Source organism: Brassica napus, chromosome C7 (genome assembly GCF_020379485.1).
Source record: "Brassica napus cultivar Da-Ae chromosome C7, Da-Ae, whole genome shotgun sequence".
Taxonomy (NCBI): domain Eukaryota; kingdom Viridiplantae; phylum Streptophyta; class Magnoliopsida; order Brassicales; family Brassicaceae; genus Brassica; species Brassica napus.
The window spans coordinates 23,735,630-23,755,735 of record NC_063450.1 but is presented as its reverse complement, the minus strand read 5'-3'; the positions used below and the strand labels follow the sequence as shown (position 1 = coordinate 23,755,735).

Genomic DNA, 20,106 nt, shown 5'->3' with positions numbered 1-20,106 from the left:
CCTCCTCGTAAATCTTATCCACTTTATGTGTGGATAAGGTGACGGGTAATCCGTCGGTGGACTGCTGGGTCAGCTGGGTCTGGCGGTCGTCAACCTGAGCAGCCAAGTCGTTGAAGATTTGCTCGGACTTGCCATCTAGAAATTGGCCCGACTTATTCTTGTGGGTCATCTCGTAAAGTTGCATAAGAGACATGAGTTGTCCCGTCTCTTTGGCCTAAAAACATTTAAGAAAGTTAGAATATACATAATATATATATTAAAAAATTTAATAAATAAAATATTTAATTATCATTTTCAAACGGACACCGGCGTGGAGTTTTTGGCCCGTAGAGTGAAGCATCGGCCCGTGGCCGTGCTCATCTACCGTGTTACGGGAGGCAGAGCAAGACTGACCGATTCTGATGGACTCAGGATCCCGCCAATAACGGATGAGGCCATCCCACACATCTGTGGTGAGCTCAGCGGGTTTGTCACGCTCGTATCCCTTCACGATCCAGTCACCCTTCCAGTTGGAGACCGTGTCCAACAAGCGAACTTTCGCCTTCGCGTAAATTTTTTTCCTCACCCTCTCAGTGACCCCCATGGACCAATGATATTTTTTGCTGCAAAAAAAAAATTAAATTAATAATTAGTTTGAAAAAATAAATATAAATCATGAAAAAATAAATGTACATATAATTAATTAAAAGTAACTTACAGCGTAAATTTTGAACCACGTCTTTCTGACGTAGATCGGCGTCTTTCTCCTGTTTGGATGTGGCATGGAGAAGTAACCTTTGATCGTGTCGGTTACGTCTGATGCAAGACATCCGCCAACCCCAAACCTGAAAAAAAAAATTTTAAGTATAAATTATTTATTAATGTTATAAAAGAATTGAAAAAGAATTGAAAAAAAATTAATGTAACATACCACAAAGTTTCGTCCGGTCGGTCGGGGTCTATGACTGGTAAACTTTCTCTGCCTGGCTGACGGAGAAGGTCCTCGACAGTTTACTGCGAGTAAGGAGCACTCGGAGGCACCATCAAATCGGGATGAATCTCGGCGGGCATCGGAGGAGCCATCGGAGGAGGCACAAGAGGAGACATCGTCGGAGGAGTCATCGGAAGAGGCACATGAGGTGCACTAGAAGAAGACGACCGAGAGACTCTCTGAGAAGACTGAGTCTCGGGGACAGTCTCCAGACCCGAATAACAGGGGGTATGGAAGGAAGCTAACTTGGTCTGCTTGTGAAGCTAAGATAAAAGGCTCGAATTCGTTTTACCTTCGTCCACCGTTGACATCAACTACACCGAATTTGTTAAACCGAACACCTCTGTTGACGACGGGGTCGAACCTTTCACATTTGAAGAGGACGCATTTCAGCTTCAATATCCCTGAGAATTCGACTTCAATAATCTCCGTCAAGATCCCGTAGAAATATGTTTCTCCTTTCACACATATTCCATAGTTACTGGTTGCCCCGCTGTCTACCATACTCATATGTGTGAAAAGTATAGCCTCGTGTGAAATACATCTGTGATGTGGTGACATTTACAAGTGGAGATTGAATTACTTCGTGTAACCACTTAGGATAATCTGCATCGTCGTCATAATCAACCTGCAAAAATAAAGAGAATGTTGAAATACAGATCATGTATGAAAAAGAGTTTGAGTTAATATCTGATTCTTCAACCACTTAATAAAGTGTTGATCTTTCCTTTTGTCTACGTCACTTGTGGATATACCTGGAAATGTTTCTTCAACTTGAGAAACAAATAAACTGTAAAATCACATTTTATATTAATTAATCTTTCGCAATTATATACTTATATGTGTTTAGAAGTGTCCATATATGTTACCTTTCAAAATAACGCATCAATGGATCCTCGCAATTGAGTAGAATATAAGTGTGTGCACTATGAGCGTCTTGTTCACTCGACCACTAAACCTCTTTTGATTTCCCACCGAGTCGCCCAATCTGGCTAAAGATGTATGGAACACCAGCAACTGCATATGTTGGCGCAACACCACCATCATCATATCTTCTTGGAGCTCTTCTCCGTGTACGTACTTTTGACGCAAAGTAGTATGATGTGAAGTGAAAAACTTCTTCCGTCAAACTTCCAGAAATTATAGAACCTTTAACTTTGGCAAGGTTCTTTGCTTTTCCCTTCAAATATTTCACGGCTCGCTCATACTGATACATCTATACGTAATGTACATGTCCACGAAGCAATGCCTCATATGGGAGGTGGACAGCTAGATGCTCCATGACGTCAAAAAATCCCTGAGGAAATATATTCTCCAAGTTGCACAATAAGATGGGAATGTTCTCCTGAAGCTGTTCTACAACTTCTTCTTTAAGAGTGTGTGTGCTCAGATCCCTGAAAAATGCTCCAATGCCTATTTTATATTCCAAAAACAATTAAACACATTATTATTCATATATTATTGCAAACTAAACCATTATAAAATTACTGCGCTATAATATACTACCTGCAAGTGCTTCATGTATGTTTGTTGGAAGTAGCTCCGCAAATGCAAAGGGCAGTAATCGTTGCATAAAGACGTGACAATCATGACTCTTCAACCCGGAGAACTTTTGACCCTTTTCAACACATATAGAGAGATTTGAAACATACCCATCGGGGAACTTCACTTCTGATGCCACCCACTTGAACAACACCGACTTTTTTTCTGAAGATAATCTGAATATCGGAACGAGAACTTGTCCATTGCTTTTTATATGTAACTCACTTCTTGAGAAAATATCCGGCAAGTCCAACCTCGGTTTTATGTTGTTTTTTGTCTTCCCTGGGACATTCAATATTGTATTCACGATGTTCTCAAAGAAATTCTTCTCTATATGCATCACATCGAGGTTGTGGCGCAGAAGAAGATCCTTCCAATATGGCAACTCCCAAAATATACTCTTCTTGTGTCAGTTGTGATGAACACCGTAAGAATCAGACATATTACGAGGGACATGCCAATTAGCACCACAACGAACTGTTTCGTTAGCTCCGTAGTAGTCGATTTGCGCTTCAATTTGTTCTCCAGTTAGATATGGAGGAGGAGTATCTCTCACAACCCTTTTGTGCCTAAACAAATTCTTGTTTCTTCGGTACGGATGGCCAATGGGAAGAAATCGACGGTGACAATCGAACCAACTTGTCTTCCTACCATTCTTCAGTTGAAACGCATCTTTCGTTCCATTACAATATGGACAAGCTAATCTCCCATGTGTAGTCCATCCAGACAACATCCCATAGGCAGAAAAGTCACTTATGGTCCACAAAAGCATCGCTCGCATCGTAAAATTAGTCTTCGTTGAGCAGTCATACGTCCTCACCCCTGTTGACTACAAATCCTTCAACTCTTTTATCAGTGGTTGTAGGAAAACATCCAGAGACCTTTTTGGATGGTTCGGACCAGGTATTAATATGGTGAAGAATAGCAACTCCCGTTGCATGCACAGCTCCGGTGGCAGGTTGTATGGCGTAAGAAAGACTGGCCACAATGAATATTATCTCCCTGACATTCCGAATGGACTAAATCCATCTGTGCATAATCCGAGATACACATTCCGACTATTGCTAGCGAAATCCGGATGTACTTTGTTAAAATGTTTTCAGGCTCTTCCATCTGTTGGATGAGTCATCTCACCATCCGTCTGAGTATGCTCGGCATGCCATCTCATCTTTCCAGCAGTCTGCTCTGATTGGTACAATCTTTTCAATCTGTATGTAATTGGTAGGTACCACATCATTTGGTACGGTACCCTATTATGTCCCCGTCCTTGCGGCTTGAATCGTGGCTTCTTGCAGAACCGACATTCTTCTAACTTTTCATCATCTCCCCAGTAGATCATGCAGTTGTCGATGCAAACATCTATCATCTTCGAAGGCAACCCAATACTATAAACCAGTTTCTGAATCTCATAATAAGAATCAGCAGTCACATTGTCTTCCGGCAAATACTCTTTAAACAAGTATGCCCATTCATTCATGCAACTTTCAGGTAGATTGTGATCAGTTTTAGTATTCATCATTCTAGCAGCCAACAACAATTTAGAGAGACCTTCTCTACAACCACTGTAAAGTGGCTGATTCGCCGCGTTTAACATTTCATAAAACTTTTTTGCATCTATATTAGGTTCTTCATCTTCATCATGAGCTACGAATGCATCAGCTACCATATCATGAACCCTGTCATAATCTACCATCTCCTCCTGATAGTAACTATGTTCATTATACAAATAATGATCAACCGGTTCTTCCTGGAAATTGCTATTACTACTACTAGCTTCATTCTGATCATAATTATAACCTTCCCCATGTTGAAACCAGATATAGTAATTTGGCGTGAAACCTCTATTTATTAAATGCTTCCAAACATTTTCACGGTTTGCCAATTTTGAATTGTTGCATTTCCGACAAGGACAGAACATCTTACCACTTTCTTGGGCGAGCGGTGTCGAATCTGCTTGATGCATAAATTTCTCCAGCCCCGCAAGGTATTCTTTCGTCACTCTCTCGTTAGCATCTCTATGCATATACATCCACTTCCGCAACTCGAAAATATTCCCGGAGCCCGCCATTTTTTTTCTTTCACGTTTTTGTTTTTTGGTGTGTTTAAAATGATGTTAAAATGTCCATATTTATAGGAAACTTTCGAATCTGGTAGGTGTAATTTTCCTAGGAATTTACGACGAAAATTAGTTAGGTGGCCGAAAAAAAACGTGTTACAACTATAATTTCCTCGCTAAGTACACGTAATTATTTCCTCGTAAAGAACACGCTAATTTTACGTCGAATTTACGAAGAAAGCGTATTTCCTCGTAAAAGCCACGTCACTTTACACCGACTTTACGACGAAACGGTTTCGTCGTTAATTTACGAGGAAATAACGCTGAATTTACTTTTCCACGTAATTTCCTCGTAAACTCGACGTAATTTTACGAGGATTACTTTTCCTCGTTAATTTTCGTCGTTAAGCTTGTGTTAAGCTTGTGTTTTCTTGTAGTGTTTGTTTGTTTACTTTGGCATTTGTAAGTTCTTTTTCTTTTTGCAAATGATCCACAATCTTTACCATATATGTATTTTATGTCCACATAAATCTACTTTGGGGAACTTTCTTTTCATTTGAATTAGACGACACTAGATATCTCATATCTCTGTCCAATATTGTCAAAAGTTATGGTTTATGTGATATTGTGAATACTATTTACGGATTTTGTTGTCTTTGCCATTTGTTTCCAAATTTACTTTGAAGATTTGGGTTCCCCTCAACTATTGGCACCAACACTCAATACACTAGGCTTTTAAATTCTTTAGGTGTTTGATCAATTTTCCACAATTGGTTTTTAAATTAATCAAATGACATTTAATTAACATAATCATATGACCTTTAATTCTTATCTACGAACCTATTTAAGTGAAAATTAAAGTTAGATTGAGGTTTTAGTAGGGTTAAACCATTATAAAATCTGTTTATACAAAATATGATTTTGTTAGTTAAATGTGATTTGGTTAATTTGAAAACCAATTGTGAAAATTAATCGAATTAGTCTAGGGAAAATTGAAGAGCTAAAAAGTATGGGTGTATTGAGTGTTGGTGTGAATAGTTGAGGGGGACGATTGATGTTGACATTCGAAGAAGATTCAAAAGGTGAAAGCTCATGAACACCAATATTAATTGTCTTGACTTTTGTCCGATCAGTTTGTAGCATCAGTAGTGTCGACGTGTTATACGTTAGAATAAAAACCATCTTTTTTTTGCAAATACACAAAGGAGAATTAATCAAACACATGTATGTCAATCGAAAACTAAACCCAACCGACCTCGGTTAAGAAGAAATTCCAAACAATAACAAGATGTACACTATAACATTTATCCACCGAACACTTTTGGGAATCGGACCTATACATTTTGTTTTGACTGCCATAGCTAAGTTTTTTTTTTGGTTGGTGGTACACTGATGCCATAACTATTAGTACAAGTTAATCAATTGAAATAGAACTAGATGAATTTATGCTCCTCTAAATAATTTATAACTGTAACCACAAGCCCAAACTATTTTCTTCTTGGGCTTAAGGCTGGCAAGCAGATGGAATATAGAGATATACAGACACAACAAACAAACCTCTGTGGACTTGGAAAACAGTGAGATTCTGGAAGTTGGCCTTTCGTGTTCGACGAAAATCATTTTCTCCAAAAATACTAGTATATAGTTTTCTCTGGACATTGTTGTGCAGGCTAATATAATTATCGATTGTCGGAAGAAAGAAACAAATATATAATGTTAAGGTCCCATAAAGGCATGAACGGCTCACCCTTTTTCGTAGTCGGAGAAATGCCGAAAGTGTAATCGTTTATTGTATTTATGCCAGTCCTTTTAATTAAATGCTTATTATTTAATTTTGTTTTATTTGAATTTTGGTTCACTTTTTATTTCTTTATTAGATTCCACAAGAAAAAATTGCATATTCATGAGCTATTAAATGTATAGATTAAATCAAACTAGATTTTCTACCAATAAATTAGAGTTTATAGGACCCATATTTTTAAGTGAACCTAAATTAAAGGGTCTTGAACCGTGCATGTGAATTTTAGTGTACGACTTACGAAGTCAGAGAAGCAGACACCATGTGGATCCTCGTCACTCTGTAATTAATTTCTTAGACTACTATTCCGTATTTCTACTATTCCGTATTTCTTGTTTTTTTTTTGTTTCTGCTAGTTTCTTATACAATATTTGTATTGACTTTAATTACATATTTTAGGTCGATAATAGCATGATTAACGGAGAGTTCTTAGAGTGGATTTTTTAGCGGAATATACGAAACTATCTTTTAACTAAAAAAACGAAAAACCGACTAAGTAACATGTGGTTTTCCTAATAATTATATAAGCAAACTATGAAAACATATGTAGCAACAAAACATTTAAGTGCTATATTTAGTACGTATACATGCAAACAAAATTGGATATGCGTAACTAGACAATTTATAATGACATTCTATAGTTTTTTCTATATTTTACTTTAAAATAAAACAATTCTATTATAGAATTAGATTTACACCAATAGTTTAATCTATAATAGAATTACTCAATAACAAAGTGGAATATATAAAGTTGTTATACTTCTACTATATTTTAGAGTAAAAAAATTCATCTATATTTCACCCTATTAAACCATTTTCAATGGTATTCTATAATTTCTTCTATATTTCATTTTAAAAATAACTTTATTATATACTTTAATTTGTTCAAATGAGTTTACTCTATAATATAATGGAATATAGAGGATCGTTATCACTTTACTCCATTTTTAGAATAAAAAGCAACATTTATTTATATTCTACTCTATTATAGAATAATTTTAATATACAGTAAACTATTGGAGCAAATCCAACTTTATAATATAGTTATTCTATTTTTTAGTGAAATATAGATAAAATTATAATGTATCATTGAAGATGTCTTTATATAATAATTATATTATATAATAAATCATTAGAGCAATTCCAACCATATAATAAAAATTCTATTTTTAAAGTGGAATATAGAAAATTATAGAATACCATTAAAGATGTTCTTGTACACAACATTAAAGATGTTCTTGTACACAACAATATAGTACAAAGCAAAAACTCCTACCTCTGAATTAATGTGATTCTCAACCGGTAATAACTCACTATATAAAACCAGAAAATGCTACCAATGTGGTTTATAGCTAGGATGGATTTATAATCATCCATATACGCATTGATACTTAAACTGAACATTTGTTATGTTTATGACTCATACCCATTATTTGTTTTTACTATTCTTACTAACTTGGGAGCAGTGCCGGTCTTCATGAAAAGCACCCCTCGAAAAATATTTGAATAAATCAGCTTTTAGAAAGAATTATTGATATATATATATAAATATTATTTTAACTACAGAGTTCACACAGTAATTAAACAGTTTAATTTTTATCTCTCACAAACATAATTCTAAAACCTTTATAAAAAAACTACAGAATTTACACAAATTTGTAAAATTGCTTGTGTTGTTCACCATGTCGGGACCGGTACTGCTTGGGACGATCCTTTTCCGCATGAACCGATATGAATAATAAATGTTGGAAGAAGTACCAATTATTGTAGTAGTCAAGTGCGTACGTAACCAAAGCACTGAAGTGAACATTGACCATCCCAAAATAATGAAAGACATTCCATATAAAATAAGTTTCTAGTCTGAACAAATGAGAACATTCAATAAAATCTTATAAGGAGTAAATTCCATATAAATAAGTTTCTAGTTTGAGCAAATGAGAACATTCAATAAAATGTTACAAGGGATACCAATTAAAGGAAGTAGCTACAAATTCAATTATTGTATTTTGGTTCTTCCCTGCCCAAAATACCTAAACAAGTTACACAAAAAATCTCTTATATATTTTTCTAAACGATGAAGCCATTACTCAAATAGACATAAAACTTTTTCATGAAAATATCAAGTATCTATGTTTTTTTATATATATATATATATATATTTTTTTTTTTTTGATAATCCAGGTAATGTTGACACTCCGGAGGGAACCCGACTAGCATCTAAGTAGGGACCGTATTTTTCACCCCTATCTTAATTGTCGGTGGTCAGCGAAATTCAAATCTAGATTCGTATTGGGGCCAAAGTTCCCTCATATTCGTATTGGGGCCAAAATTCCCTCAAAGCCACGGGGCCGTCCTCGCTTTTATACGACAGCATTTTAACTAGTAAACAGTTTACAGACAAAAAGAGATTGTATTCAATTAAATACATGGATTCGTAAGAAAATTATACAGAGTATCAAAGAAACTAAACTTGAATACCTAAATTAATAACACATCAGTTTCATATCTTTTGAAATTAACTTTCAATATAATTGAAAAGCGCATTGATTTCTTGGATTCTCCCAGTTTGATATTTCTCTATACTATAAGATCGGCGTATTTTCAAAGTTTATCTAAAGAGCTAACATAAACATAAAACAAAACAAAAAAACAATGAAAAGGTATTAAATAGGCTCTCTCTCTCTCTCTCTCTCTCACATTCATTCATTCATTCATTCCCTCAATGCAACCTCGTGGGTCGACGAGATCTTTTCGCCAGATTCTCTAGAAATCGCTCGCCCCGATAAAGAAGCTCTCTTCGAAAATCCCAACCCTTCTTCCTATTCAATTCGGAACTGCTCTGCGAAAGTGACGATCCCCGATTCACGCGAGATTCTTCGTTGTAAGTCACAAACTCCAACAAATCGGCGTCAAGTTTTCGATTTTGGTTAATGGGTGTTTCAAAGTTTCACACTTTTTTCGCCAATCTGGTGTCCCATTTGTTGTTTCACGTCTTGTGATCCTTGCCTTGCTCATTAGTGTTCATATGAAACTGTTTGATCGTTTCTGGATCTCTAATGTGTTTTAACTGTAAATGTGAACTCTTGTCTTTTTGATGTGTTTTTTGCAGGTCCTGTGATTGCTTCATGATGGGTCAAGACACCAACGGGATCGAGTTTCATCAGAAGAGGCACGGTCTTTTGAAGGATCAAGTCCAATTGGTCAAGAGAAGAGACTCTGTTCGGTACGAGATAGTCCCAATTCAAGATCGGTTGTCGTTTGAGAAGGGCTTCTTTGCTGTTATCCGTGCGTGCCAGTTGCTTTCTCAGAAGAACGATGGCATCATATTGGTTGGGGTCGCTGGTCCTTCTGGTGCTGGGAAGACGGTGTTTACCGAGAAGATACTCAACTTCCTGCCGAGTGTGGCTGTCATATCGATGGACAATTATAATGACGCTAGTCGGATTGTTGATGGCAACTTTGACGGTAAGAGTATCATCTGAAAGTTAAAAGGAACCAAGTTTTCTTCATATCTATTGAGCTATTACAACTTTTTTTTTTGTGTGGGAATGTAGATCCACGGTTAACGGACTATGACACATTGCTCAAGAATCTTGAAGATTTGAAGGAAGGGAAACAAGTTGAGGTTCCTATATATGATTTTAAGTCCAGCTCTCGTGTTGGATATAGGTAATGGTTGATGCATTATGCATACTTATATTACATTCACCTCAGCATGGTTATTCCACTGAAGACATTGCTTTTTACTCTTGTTAGGACTCTTGATGTCCCGGCTTCTAGGATTGTGATCATTGAAGGAATCTATGCATTGAGTGAAAAACTGCGACCTTTGTTGGATCTTCGTGTGTCCGTTACTGGTGGAGTTCACTTTGATCTTGTTAAAAGGGTTCTGCGTGATATACAACGTGCAGGCCAACAGCCAGAGGAGATTATCCATCAGATATCTGAAACAGTTTGTTCTCATTTCTTTTTATATCTTTGCTTCTTGGCTGTTATTGGTTATGTAAAGTATTTGAAAGTAACAGCTTCACTCACTGTTTATGCAGGTGTACCCGATGTACAAAGCTTTCATAGAACCAGATCTCCAGACGGCTCAGATTAAAATCATTAATAAATTCAACCCCTTCACTGGTTTTCAGAGCCCAACATACATCTTGAAGGTGTTTTGTCTATCTATGTTATAATATTAAATGCTTTGTCAAGTAAACTGAACTTATTTTGCTGTTGATTTATTGTAGTCAAGAAAAGATGTATCTGTTGATCAGATCAAGGCTGTTCTTTCTGAAGGATACACAGAGAATAAGGAGGAAACCTATGACATATATCTTCTTCCACCGGGTGAAGATCCAGAGTCGTGCCAATCACATTTGAGGATGCGGAATAAAGATGGAAAGTACAGCCTCATGTTTGAGGTTTGTCCCTTTAATAGTTTTCTTTCCATGTTTTCATGAACATGACTTTTCAGTTTCTGAAAAATCTGACAACCTTCCGATTCAGTAATATGTTAAGATTGCTTAAAGTGGTGTGGTGGATACTTATGGTTCTGATTTTGATGTCCAGGAATGGGTCACGGATACTCCTTTTGTCATATCCCCAAGGATTACTTTTGAAGTGAGCGTTCGCTTACTTGGTGGGCTTATGGCGTTGGGATACACAATAGCCACCATACTTAAAAGGAACAGCCATGTTTTTGCTACCGAAAAGGTTTGTGTGAAAATCGATTGGCTTGAGCAGCTGAATCGTCACTACATGCAGGTTTGTCTATCTAAAACTCATTCACCACCAGATAGTTCAAGAAATTTGTATAGTTCTGTGATGTGGCTTTATGATGACTATAAAAATATAATTCTAAATTTGTAAGAACATCAGGTGCAAGGTAAAGATAGGCAACTTGTACAGAGCACTGCAGAGCAGCTAGGATTGGAAGGATCATTCATTCCACGCACCTATATTGAGCAGATCCAACTTGAAAAACTGATAAATGAAGTAATGGTATGATTTGCTGCTCAGGCTATATGATATTTTCTCTATTAGATCTCAAGTGGGTTTCTGATTAGAAGTCCCCATTACAGGCTCTACCAGATGATTTGAAGCACAAGCTAAGCTTAGATGAGGATTTGGTGTCTAGTTCAAGCCCAAAAGAAGCGCTCTTGAGAGCCTCTGCAGATAGAGTAGCCATGAGAAATAAGAACCTCAAAAGGTACACTTCTTTTGAGGAGTGTATGAGAAAGCTTTGTTACTTCCAATCCAATCCATGTGTCCTTAAGTAGCTATGACATTTATGATACAGAGGCATGTCACACTCATATTCAACTCAAAGAGATAAGAATCTGTCCAAGCTTGCTGGTTACTCTTCAAGCGATAGGAGGTACGAAGAGAGAAACCATGACTCTCCAGCCAACGAGGTTCGAGTTTGTTCTCTTTCATTCAGAGTCTTCGTTGTAACTTAACAGTGCAATTGTAATGGTTTCTTAATCTATTTTCAGGGGTTTATGACTCAGCTTTCGGAACAAATATCATCACTGAATGAGAGAATGGATGAGTTCACAAACCGGATCGAAGAGCTGAACTCAAAGCTGAGCTGCAACAAGAACTCACCAACACAGCAGAGCATGACAGTCCAAGCCGAAGTATGCAACGGCTCAGCTCCAACTTCGTATTTCATTTCTAGTCTGGACAATGGCTGTTTGACAAATTCCATAATGCCTCACTCATCTTCGTCTTCCCAGTTAGCCAAGGATTCCCCACTTATGGAAGAGGTAAGTCACCTCTCACATTATTTATACATTTTTTTTTGAAATTTTGTATTTGATTACATTTGATTTGAAACGCTTTCTGGTGGCAACCAGATATCAACCCTCTCACGTGGACAGCGTCAAGTGATGCATCAACTGGATAACCTGTGCACTCTGATGAGAGAAAGCTCATCAGCAGAAAGGTCACGGCTAGCAAGAACAGGGAGCAACAACAGAAGCCGATCAAGCAAAAGCTTTTTCTTGTCTAGTAGCCTCCCTCTCAAGTTAACAGCCTTGGCTCTTTGCAGCGTAGGGATTGTAGTGATCAAGAGTTACATTAACAAGCGGCAATAACATCATCATTAACCCATTATGGATCTTCTCTCTTTTCTTTTCTTTTTGGATAATTTTTTCTCACAGGAGGCGTTTTGTGAGCTTCTATGAAACAGATTCTCATTTAAATTTTATTCAATAAGATTCAGTTATTTTGTTCAAGCATAATCAAATTGCTTTGTCTAACGAAACCGGTAAATATCAAGGAAGATTCCAATTCCATTCCAAGTCTTCTTCGTCTGTCTATTTTGATTATTGAAATATCGGTTCGATTGAAATAAGAAAAGCGAATCAAACCAATTTAAACCGACAAACCGATCCGGTTTAAATTGGTACTAAAACATTATTCCATCATCTCTCCTCTTCATCACCTCTCTCTCTATAAAGGCTCCGACATCAAAATCTCAGAGAGGCGACTCCGTCTCTCTCGAACATTCCTACAAGAAGATCGAGCGCGAAATTGAAAAAAAAATTGAAACAATGGTGGTGGACCAAGATCAGCAATGGCTGCTCGGGTGCTTGACGGCAAGTCTCGACCCTAACCAGAACGTTCGTTCTTTCGCTGAGACCTCACTCAATCAAGCCTCTCTTCAACCAGGTCTGTCGCTTTAAATCGTTTTGCCCAGAAAGTTGAAAGCTTTTTAATGGATTCTTGTTATTGATGAAAGAGGAAGATCACCCATTTTCTTTGTACTTGTAGGGTTTGGCAGCGCATTGTGCAGGGTCGCTGCTAACAAAGTCCTCTCTTTGGGATTGCGTCAAATATCCTTTTTACATTGTTATTGATAGAGTGAAGTCTATTTCTTGTGGAGTTCTTTAACTTACTTGTTACTTAGCTGCCGTCCTGTTAAAACAGTTCATTAAGAAGCATTGGCGAGAGAACGATGAGGATTTTGAGTATCCTCTTGTCTCAAGTGAGGAAAAGGTACTCTCAGTGTTCCTGTTTTGCTGCGATATAGTTTGTATACGTTTTAAGGAATCTTGTTTGGTTTTGTTATTAGGATCTTATTAGAGGACTACTTTTGGGCTCACTTGATGACTCTCATCGAAAAATCTGTACGGCTATTAGTATGGATATATCATCAATTGCCACATATGACTGGCCAGAAGAGTGGCCTGAGCTGTTACCCTTTCTCTTGAAGTTGATTAGCGATCAGAACAACATCAATGGAGGTATATTTTTGTTCAGTTCTTTGTTACCTCTCATGAAATTAGTCTAGAGGTTTCCTTAGGCTAAACTTTATTGCCAATTTCAACAGTTCATGGAGCTTTGAGGTGTTTGGCTCTTCTCTCTGGTGACTTGGATGACAAAGATGTGCCTACACTCGTACCTGTGTTGTTTCCTTGCTTGCACGCAGTCGTTTCCTCTCCTCAGGTTTGTTTCCTGATATTGATACGATCTGACTTGTGTTGAATCACATCTTTAGCGTGTCAAATTCCTTAAATGATAATTGTAGTGATGAAGGCTCTTGTCGAACTCACTCCTGTGTTCTACTTTTCATTTGTATATGTAGAGCTATGACAAGTATATGCGAGGAAAAGCGCTTTCAATTTTTTATTCTTGTATATCTGTTCTTGGAGCAATGAGTGGTGTGTACAAGGTACTTTCTTTTTAATAATTCTCATTCTATACATTAATTTGAAATGCGTCTTGCTTCAGCTACCTCTGTTACCAGTTGACATATATAAAGTGTTTGTATTCAGACAGAAACCACTACTTTAGTTACTCCTCTACTTAAGGTTTGGATGATTCAGTTTTCACTTATACTGGAACATCCTGTGCAACCTGACGATCCTGATGATTGGAGTTTAAGAATGGAGGTTCGTCTTATCTTCTGATTGTTGTAATTTTGTTCCCATCAGATGGCCTGAATGGTTGACAAGGCCCATGTCTTTGTGTTGGTTTTGTCTGCTCTGATTAGGTATTGAAGTGCTTGAATCAGTTTGTACAGAATTTCCCATTTCTCATGGAAAGTGAACTGATAGGTATGTTCTCATGCGACCCAGATCCCTTGTTTATTCAAATTTATTCATACATATGCATCTGAAGCATCGTTACTGAAACATAATATTCTTGCAGCTATTATGAGGCCATTGTGGCACACATTTGAATCATCTCTACAAGTCTATCTTCGATCGTCAGTTGAAGGTGCTGAAGATTCATATGATGGAAGATATGATTCAGATGGTGAAGAAAAGAGTCTTGACACTTTTGTCATCCAGGTAACTCGCTATTTTCACTATCAAGGTTTTTCCTTCATTTTCGAAGTTAGTCTTTTGATTAGAGATGGGGTATTCGCTCATAGAATTATGTATTTTAATGAGTTTGAGGCCCAGCTGACACTGGATTTTGCATATCTGTTTCCTTTGTGCAGCTATTTGAGTTTCTATCAACCATCGTTAGCAGTAGAAGACTGGCAAAGGTTTGGCTCAAACCTTTTCAGTTTTCTCCTTCGTTTGGTTGTATGGTGCTTTGGTTTCTTACCCAAATATTTTTATTTCAGGTCATTGCCAGTAATGTCGGAGAATTAGTATATCAAACCGTTGCTTTCCTGCAGGTTACAGAACAACAAGTAAGGATTAATCATGCATCTTCTGCCTACTCAAACATGATTAGATATAGTGGTTATATTTGGTCTTTTAAAATCTCTGATGATTAATATACCGCCAGTTATCTGCTTAAATCTTAAAAAGGCTTTGTTTCATCCTGAGCTTGCTCAGATACAATTTGTAATATGATGTTTTTTGGCTAGTCATGACACCCCTTTCCATTATATTTGGTCTCAGAAAATTGTACAGAGTCTTTTGTTGTTATTTGTGCTAGCAAAAGTTGAATTAGTTATATGTGTAACATTGCACATGCCTTTTAAAAAAATCACACATATCTTTATTTTTTTTATCTCATCTACAGGTTCATACATGGTCCACGGATGTAAACCAGTTTGTAGCCGATGAAGATGAGGGTAGCTTCAGTTGTCGTATATCAGGCAAGCTGTCTCTCACTCTTTAAAGTCAAATTCATATGCTTATGTTTAGTCAGAGACAAGAGTTAGAGGTCATATGCATATATGTATATGCAAAAATTATGAAAATGTAACTATACAAGTACCTGGTGCACCACAGGTATACTTTTGCTGGAGGAAGTTGTCAATACTTTTGGTAGGGAAGGGATCAACGCCGTTGTAGATGCTGCTGGAAAGCGGTTCCATGAGTCCCAAAATGAAAAGATAGCTGGTTCTTCGTCCTGGTGGAGAGTAAGTGGACTTTAGTTTCTCTTTGTTCTTGTATTTTTTAAAAGGTCTGACAATCTATTACTTCTCTTAATTTTTTCTCAAAATTGTTACCAATTCTGTTAATATGTTTTTTCTACACGTATATTTTCCATTTGGTAGATAAGAGAAGCCGCTCTCTATGCTTTGGCTTCTCTTGCCGATCAACTTGTTGATGCTGAGGTGCGTGTTTCCATAGAAATGTTAATACAAAAAAAAGTTATTATGGAGGGAAACATGTTATCCTTAATATTGGTATAATCTTTTCAGGACTTGGGAACTGACCATGCTAATTTAGCTAAATTTATTGAGCAATTGATAATGGAAGATACTGGAACTGGTAGGTTTTGTAAGATTTACTGCTCCAACTAATTTATCTTATTTCAAATTCAAACTTTGGTACATGACTGGCCCCTTTATTTAACAGGGCATCATGAATGTCCTTTCCTTTATGCTCGCATATTTACAGCAGTCGCTAGGTTCTCCTCTGAGGTAAATTCTGAGTTTCATTTCTTCCAAAACAACCTCAGTATGTAGTATATTAATTGAATTATTTTCACGTTAATCAGATCAACCCTGGACTTCTTGAGCACTTCCTCAATGCTGCTGTTAGAGCTATTAACATGGACGTGTATGTTTCCTACTCTTCTGCTGGTAGTGTAGTTATGTACAGAGAATAAATGTTAACTTACTAGATACCATTATAAACAGGCCTCCACCTGTGAAAGTAGGCGCATGTCGGGCACTTTTGCAGCTCCTACCTGATATGAACCGTTCAGTTATTCTGCCTCAGATCATGAACTTATTCTCATCTCTCACGGATCTTCTCCATCGGGTAAATTTTTCTACTCACAACCACAATTGGCGTGTGCGTGTCTCTATTTTCCTTGTGTCACTAGAGATTTTTTATTCTTTTTCTTAGGCTTCAGATGAAACTTTGATTTTGGTACTTGAAACTCTCCAACAAGCAATTAAGGCTGGTAAGTCAACATAATTTCTCTTTACAAAAAATTTCAGAATCTAGTTACATAACAGTTCTCACTTATTGATTACTTTATGTAATCATTTGCTAGGCCATGAAGCATCAGCCTCAATAGAGTCTATTATCTCACCAGTGATTCTTAATGTGTGGGTGGCACATGTCTCTGATCCCTTCATAAGTATCGATATAATTGACGTTCTGGAGGTAAATAGTTAAAGTGGTTATGATTCATCTCGTTGTTAGAAATGCAATTTCCGTAGCATGTTACGTTAATCTCTTACCACTGCTTCGATTAAATCAACAATAAATCAACTATGTGTACGACTAATGTCTTTAGTATGGCTGTCACACAGGCCATAAAGAATTCGCCTGGCTGTCTGCATCCTCTGACATCAAGGATTTTACCATTCATCGGACCAGCTTTAAAGAAGGCACTCACCTGTTCTTTTTATCCTCAGTGTACTATTTTCTCTTCTTTAGTTTCTTTTTAAATGACATCTATGTGGTGATAATCAGCCTCATCAACAACCTGAAGGACTAGTGAGTGGATCCTTGGATCTTTTAACCATGCTTCTTAAGGCAAGTTATACTAGCTGGATTTTCATATAACGTTACTAAGTGAAAATTCAGCATTTCTCGTGTTTTGCTGACTATTTTTCTAGTCATATGTATAGGGTGCCCCAAGTGATGTAGTGAAAACTGCATATGAATTTTGCTTTGATGCTGTCATTCGCATCATACTTCACAGTGAGGACAATAGTGAACTACAGGTGATAAACTTTTCGACGTCTTAGCTTGGTTCAGCGCTTTCTATTTACAAATGATCACTTAACACTAACTAGCCTCATAATTTTGTCAGAATGCAACAGAATGTCTGGCAGCTTTTATATCTAGTGGAAGACAAGAATTGCTCTCTTGGAGTGGTGATCCCAGCTTTACCATGAGAAGTTTGCTTGATGCAGCTTCTAGGTATAAGTTTCACTTACCTCTTTGTTTGGTTTATTTCACGTCCACCAAAAGTTCAAGGCAATATTTACCTTTTTGCATTTCTACGTTGTGCTTATGTTAATATGCTGGCAATACTTACGCATGTGAAAAGAAAATCAATGATGATTTTGCATATATATGGGTAAATCTATTCATGATAAAAGATTTGGTCTTTGTCACCTGCATTTTTCTGATTCTTAGAGTAGTCGTCTGAATAAACATGGGGATATATCCGTATCTCATCAGGCACCTTGGTTTATTGGTTTCTCAATGTTTTCCAATTGGTATCTGGTTTAATTGTGCCGTCTTTCTTTGCTAAATTGTTTTCTCAATGTTGGGGGTAGGCTTCTCAACCCTGATCTGGAATGTTCTGGATCTCTATTTGCTGGGAAGTACATTCTGCAGCTTATCTTGCATCTTCCATCAGAGATGGCACCCCGTGTCCAGGATCTGGTTGCTGCTCTTGTAAGACGGATGCAGTCTGCTGAAATATCGGGTTTCAGAAGCTCATTGCTACTGATTTTTGCCAGATTGGTATCCTTCACCTTTCACTTGGATAGTTTTAGCATAATAATTGTTCCTCTCTTCTTTGCAAGATGCTGTTTAGCCTCCCTGTCCTACACTGTAACCTTGGAAGCCTATTTTTTCCATTGATTTTTGCAGGTCCACATGAGCTTTCCGAACGTTGATCAGTTTATCAATCTGCTTGTTAGCGTACCCGCTGATGGCCATGAAAATTCATTTGCCTATGTTATGACAGAATGGACTAAACAACAAGGCAAGCATCTCTAGTTGTGTGATTCTATTTGTCTACCTGATGAGGGGTTTTCCGGCCGTTTAAACTTATTCTTTGATAAGCATCTTTGTTCAGGGGAAATACAGGGGGCATATCAAATCAAAGTCACTTGCTCAGCTCTGGCCTTATTACTGTCAACTAGACATTCTGAATTCGCCAAGGTCAATGTCCCAGGCAATCGGATCCAGGTCTTATGCTGCTGTACTTTTTTTATATATTTTTAGAAAATTCAATTCACTCTCACAGCCTAATAGAGAGAGACTTGTTTACATTTCTTGTACAGTCAAATGGTGGCATAACCACGCGCTCAAAAGCTAAATCTGCTCCAGAACAATGGACCATCATCCCTTTACCCATGAAGGTATGTTTTTGTTTCCTTCCTTACTCTAAACATTCTTCAAGTCAGAATACGTATATTATTTGGGGATACACAGTTCTGTCTTTGACTAATTGTGATGCCTTTTGCAGTTTTTTAACCTCCTTTCATTTCATGACTATTTAGTGCATGGTTTGAGAAATTTTACATTATTGGCTCTGGCAGGTACTGGCATTACTAGCTGATACGTTGATTGAAATTCAAGAGCAAGTTTTGGGTTGTGAAGATGAGGTGATTATGCTTCCTTGATCATTTTTTTTTTAAAATCTCCTTTCCTCTCTTGACGTTGAGTGGAACTTGAGATGCTAATTCCTTTCTTGGGAGTAGCAGGATAGTGAATGGGAAGAAGTCGATGAAGTAAACGTTGAAGGTGAGAAAGACTTGCTACGTTCAACTGGTGCCTCTCAATCAAGCAAACCCTCTTATGACCAACTTGAAGCAATGGCTCGAACTTTTGAGGTCCTCTTTCTCTTTTACCTAGAAAGCTATACACCATTAAACCGTATCTCATCAGCGATTAAACCATTGTTTCGATAGAACCAAGATAATGGGGATGGTGATGATGACTTCCATGTTACCGACCCCCTGAATGAGGTGACCTCTTGTGTTCTGCATATGTTCGACATAACCTCTTGTGCTTAATTCTCCAAATCTTTAATTTGTCTCACCAAGTTTCTTTTTCGGCGCAACAAACAGATTAATCTAGCAAGTTACCTGGCTGATTTTATGTTGAAGTTTTCGAGTGGAGACCGGCCTTTGTTTGATAATGTTTGCCAGGTATGGTTTCTATCATGTATATAACGTAAAAAGATCTTGATCTTGATATGAACTGTTTGGCATGTTTACCAAAAACTGCAGGGCTTAACAAATGCGCAAAGAAACGTGATACAGACGGTACTGAACCGCTAGGTTTGGCGTTACAACCCACAAATCGTGGCGTTGGATTGTGTGGGAATTAAAGAAGTGGTAGCAACATCCCTTTTGTAAGAGTGACATTTTTACATAATATTCGGCGTATTAATCATATTCTAAGATCCTCCGGTTTGATGTTTTGAAAAGAAAAAAGTCTTCAGCTTCTTATATGTTTCTTCGATTTTTCTGCCAAGTAATGTTAGATCATATGGTTACATACTGATTTCTTACAGAAAACTAAAAACTGAAAGTTGACAAAATAAACTAAAAATGATAAATAAGGCCATTAAATTTTTTTAACCGATTTCTTAACAGCAGAAGATTATATATTGAAAATGTTTAAGCCGTTA

General features: G+C 37.2%; 2 protein-coding genes across 2 annotated transcripts; both read left to right on the top strand.

The window, feature by feature from the left end:
- Window positions 1-8,989: 8,989 nt before the first annotated feature.
- LOC106425614 (inorganic pyrophosphatase TTM2) lies at window positions 8,990-12,599 on the top strand. Its single transcript, XM_013866335.3, has 12 exons — window positions 8,990-9,247; window positions 9,476-9,831; window positions 9,921-10,035; window positions 10,123-10,318; window positions 10,413-10,526; window positions 10,605-10,778; window positions 10,927-11,121; window positions 11,236-11,358; window positions 11,439-11,566; window positions 11,657-11,771; window positions 11,853-12,125; window positions 12,216-12,599. The coding sequence occupies exons 2-12, from the start codon at window positions 9,492-9,494 to the stop codon at window positions 12,453-12,455; spliced, it is 2,013 nt and encodes a 670-aa protein (XP_013721789.1). The 5' UTR covers window positions 8,990-9,247; window positions 9,476-9,491; the 3' UTR covers window positions 12,456-12,599.
- Window positions 12,600-12,783: 184 nt separating this feature from the next.
- LOC106425611 (importin-9) lies at window positions 12,784-19,922 on the top strand. Its single transcript, XM_013866331.3, has 33 exons — window positions 12,784-13,032; window positions 13,135-13,196; window positions 13,267-13,359; window positions 13,436-13,607; window positions 13,694-13,809; window positions 13,949-14,035; window positions 14,139-14,255; window positions 14,357-14,420; window positions 14,515-14,657; window positions 14,810-14,857; window positions 14,939-15,007; window positions 15,346-15,421; window positions 15,558-15,688; window positions 15,827-15,886; window positions 15,974-16,043; window positions 16,131-16,195; window positions 16,273-16,334; window positions 16,415-16,538; window positions 16,626-16,683; window positions 16,777-16,889; window positions 17,039-17,116; window positions 17,202-17,264; window positions 17,360-17,455; window positions 17,545-17,654; window positions 18,017-18,206; window positions 18,336-18,450; window positions 18,544-18,656; window positions 18,752-18,829; window positions 19,010-19,075; window positions 19,175-19,303; window positions 19,382-19,438; window positions 19,541-19,621; window positions 19,703-19,922. The coding sequence occupies exons 1-33, from the start codon at window positions 12,915-12,917 to the stop codon at window positions 19,751-19,753; spliced, it is 3,075 nt and encodes a 1,024-aa protein (XP_013721785.2). The 5' UTR covers window positions 12,784-12,914; the 3' UTR covers window positions 19,754-19,922.
- The last annotated feature ends 184 nt before the right edge of the window (window positions 19,923-20,106 follow it).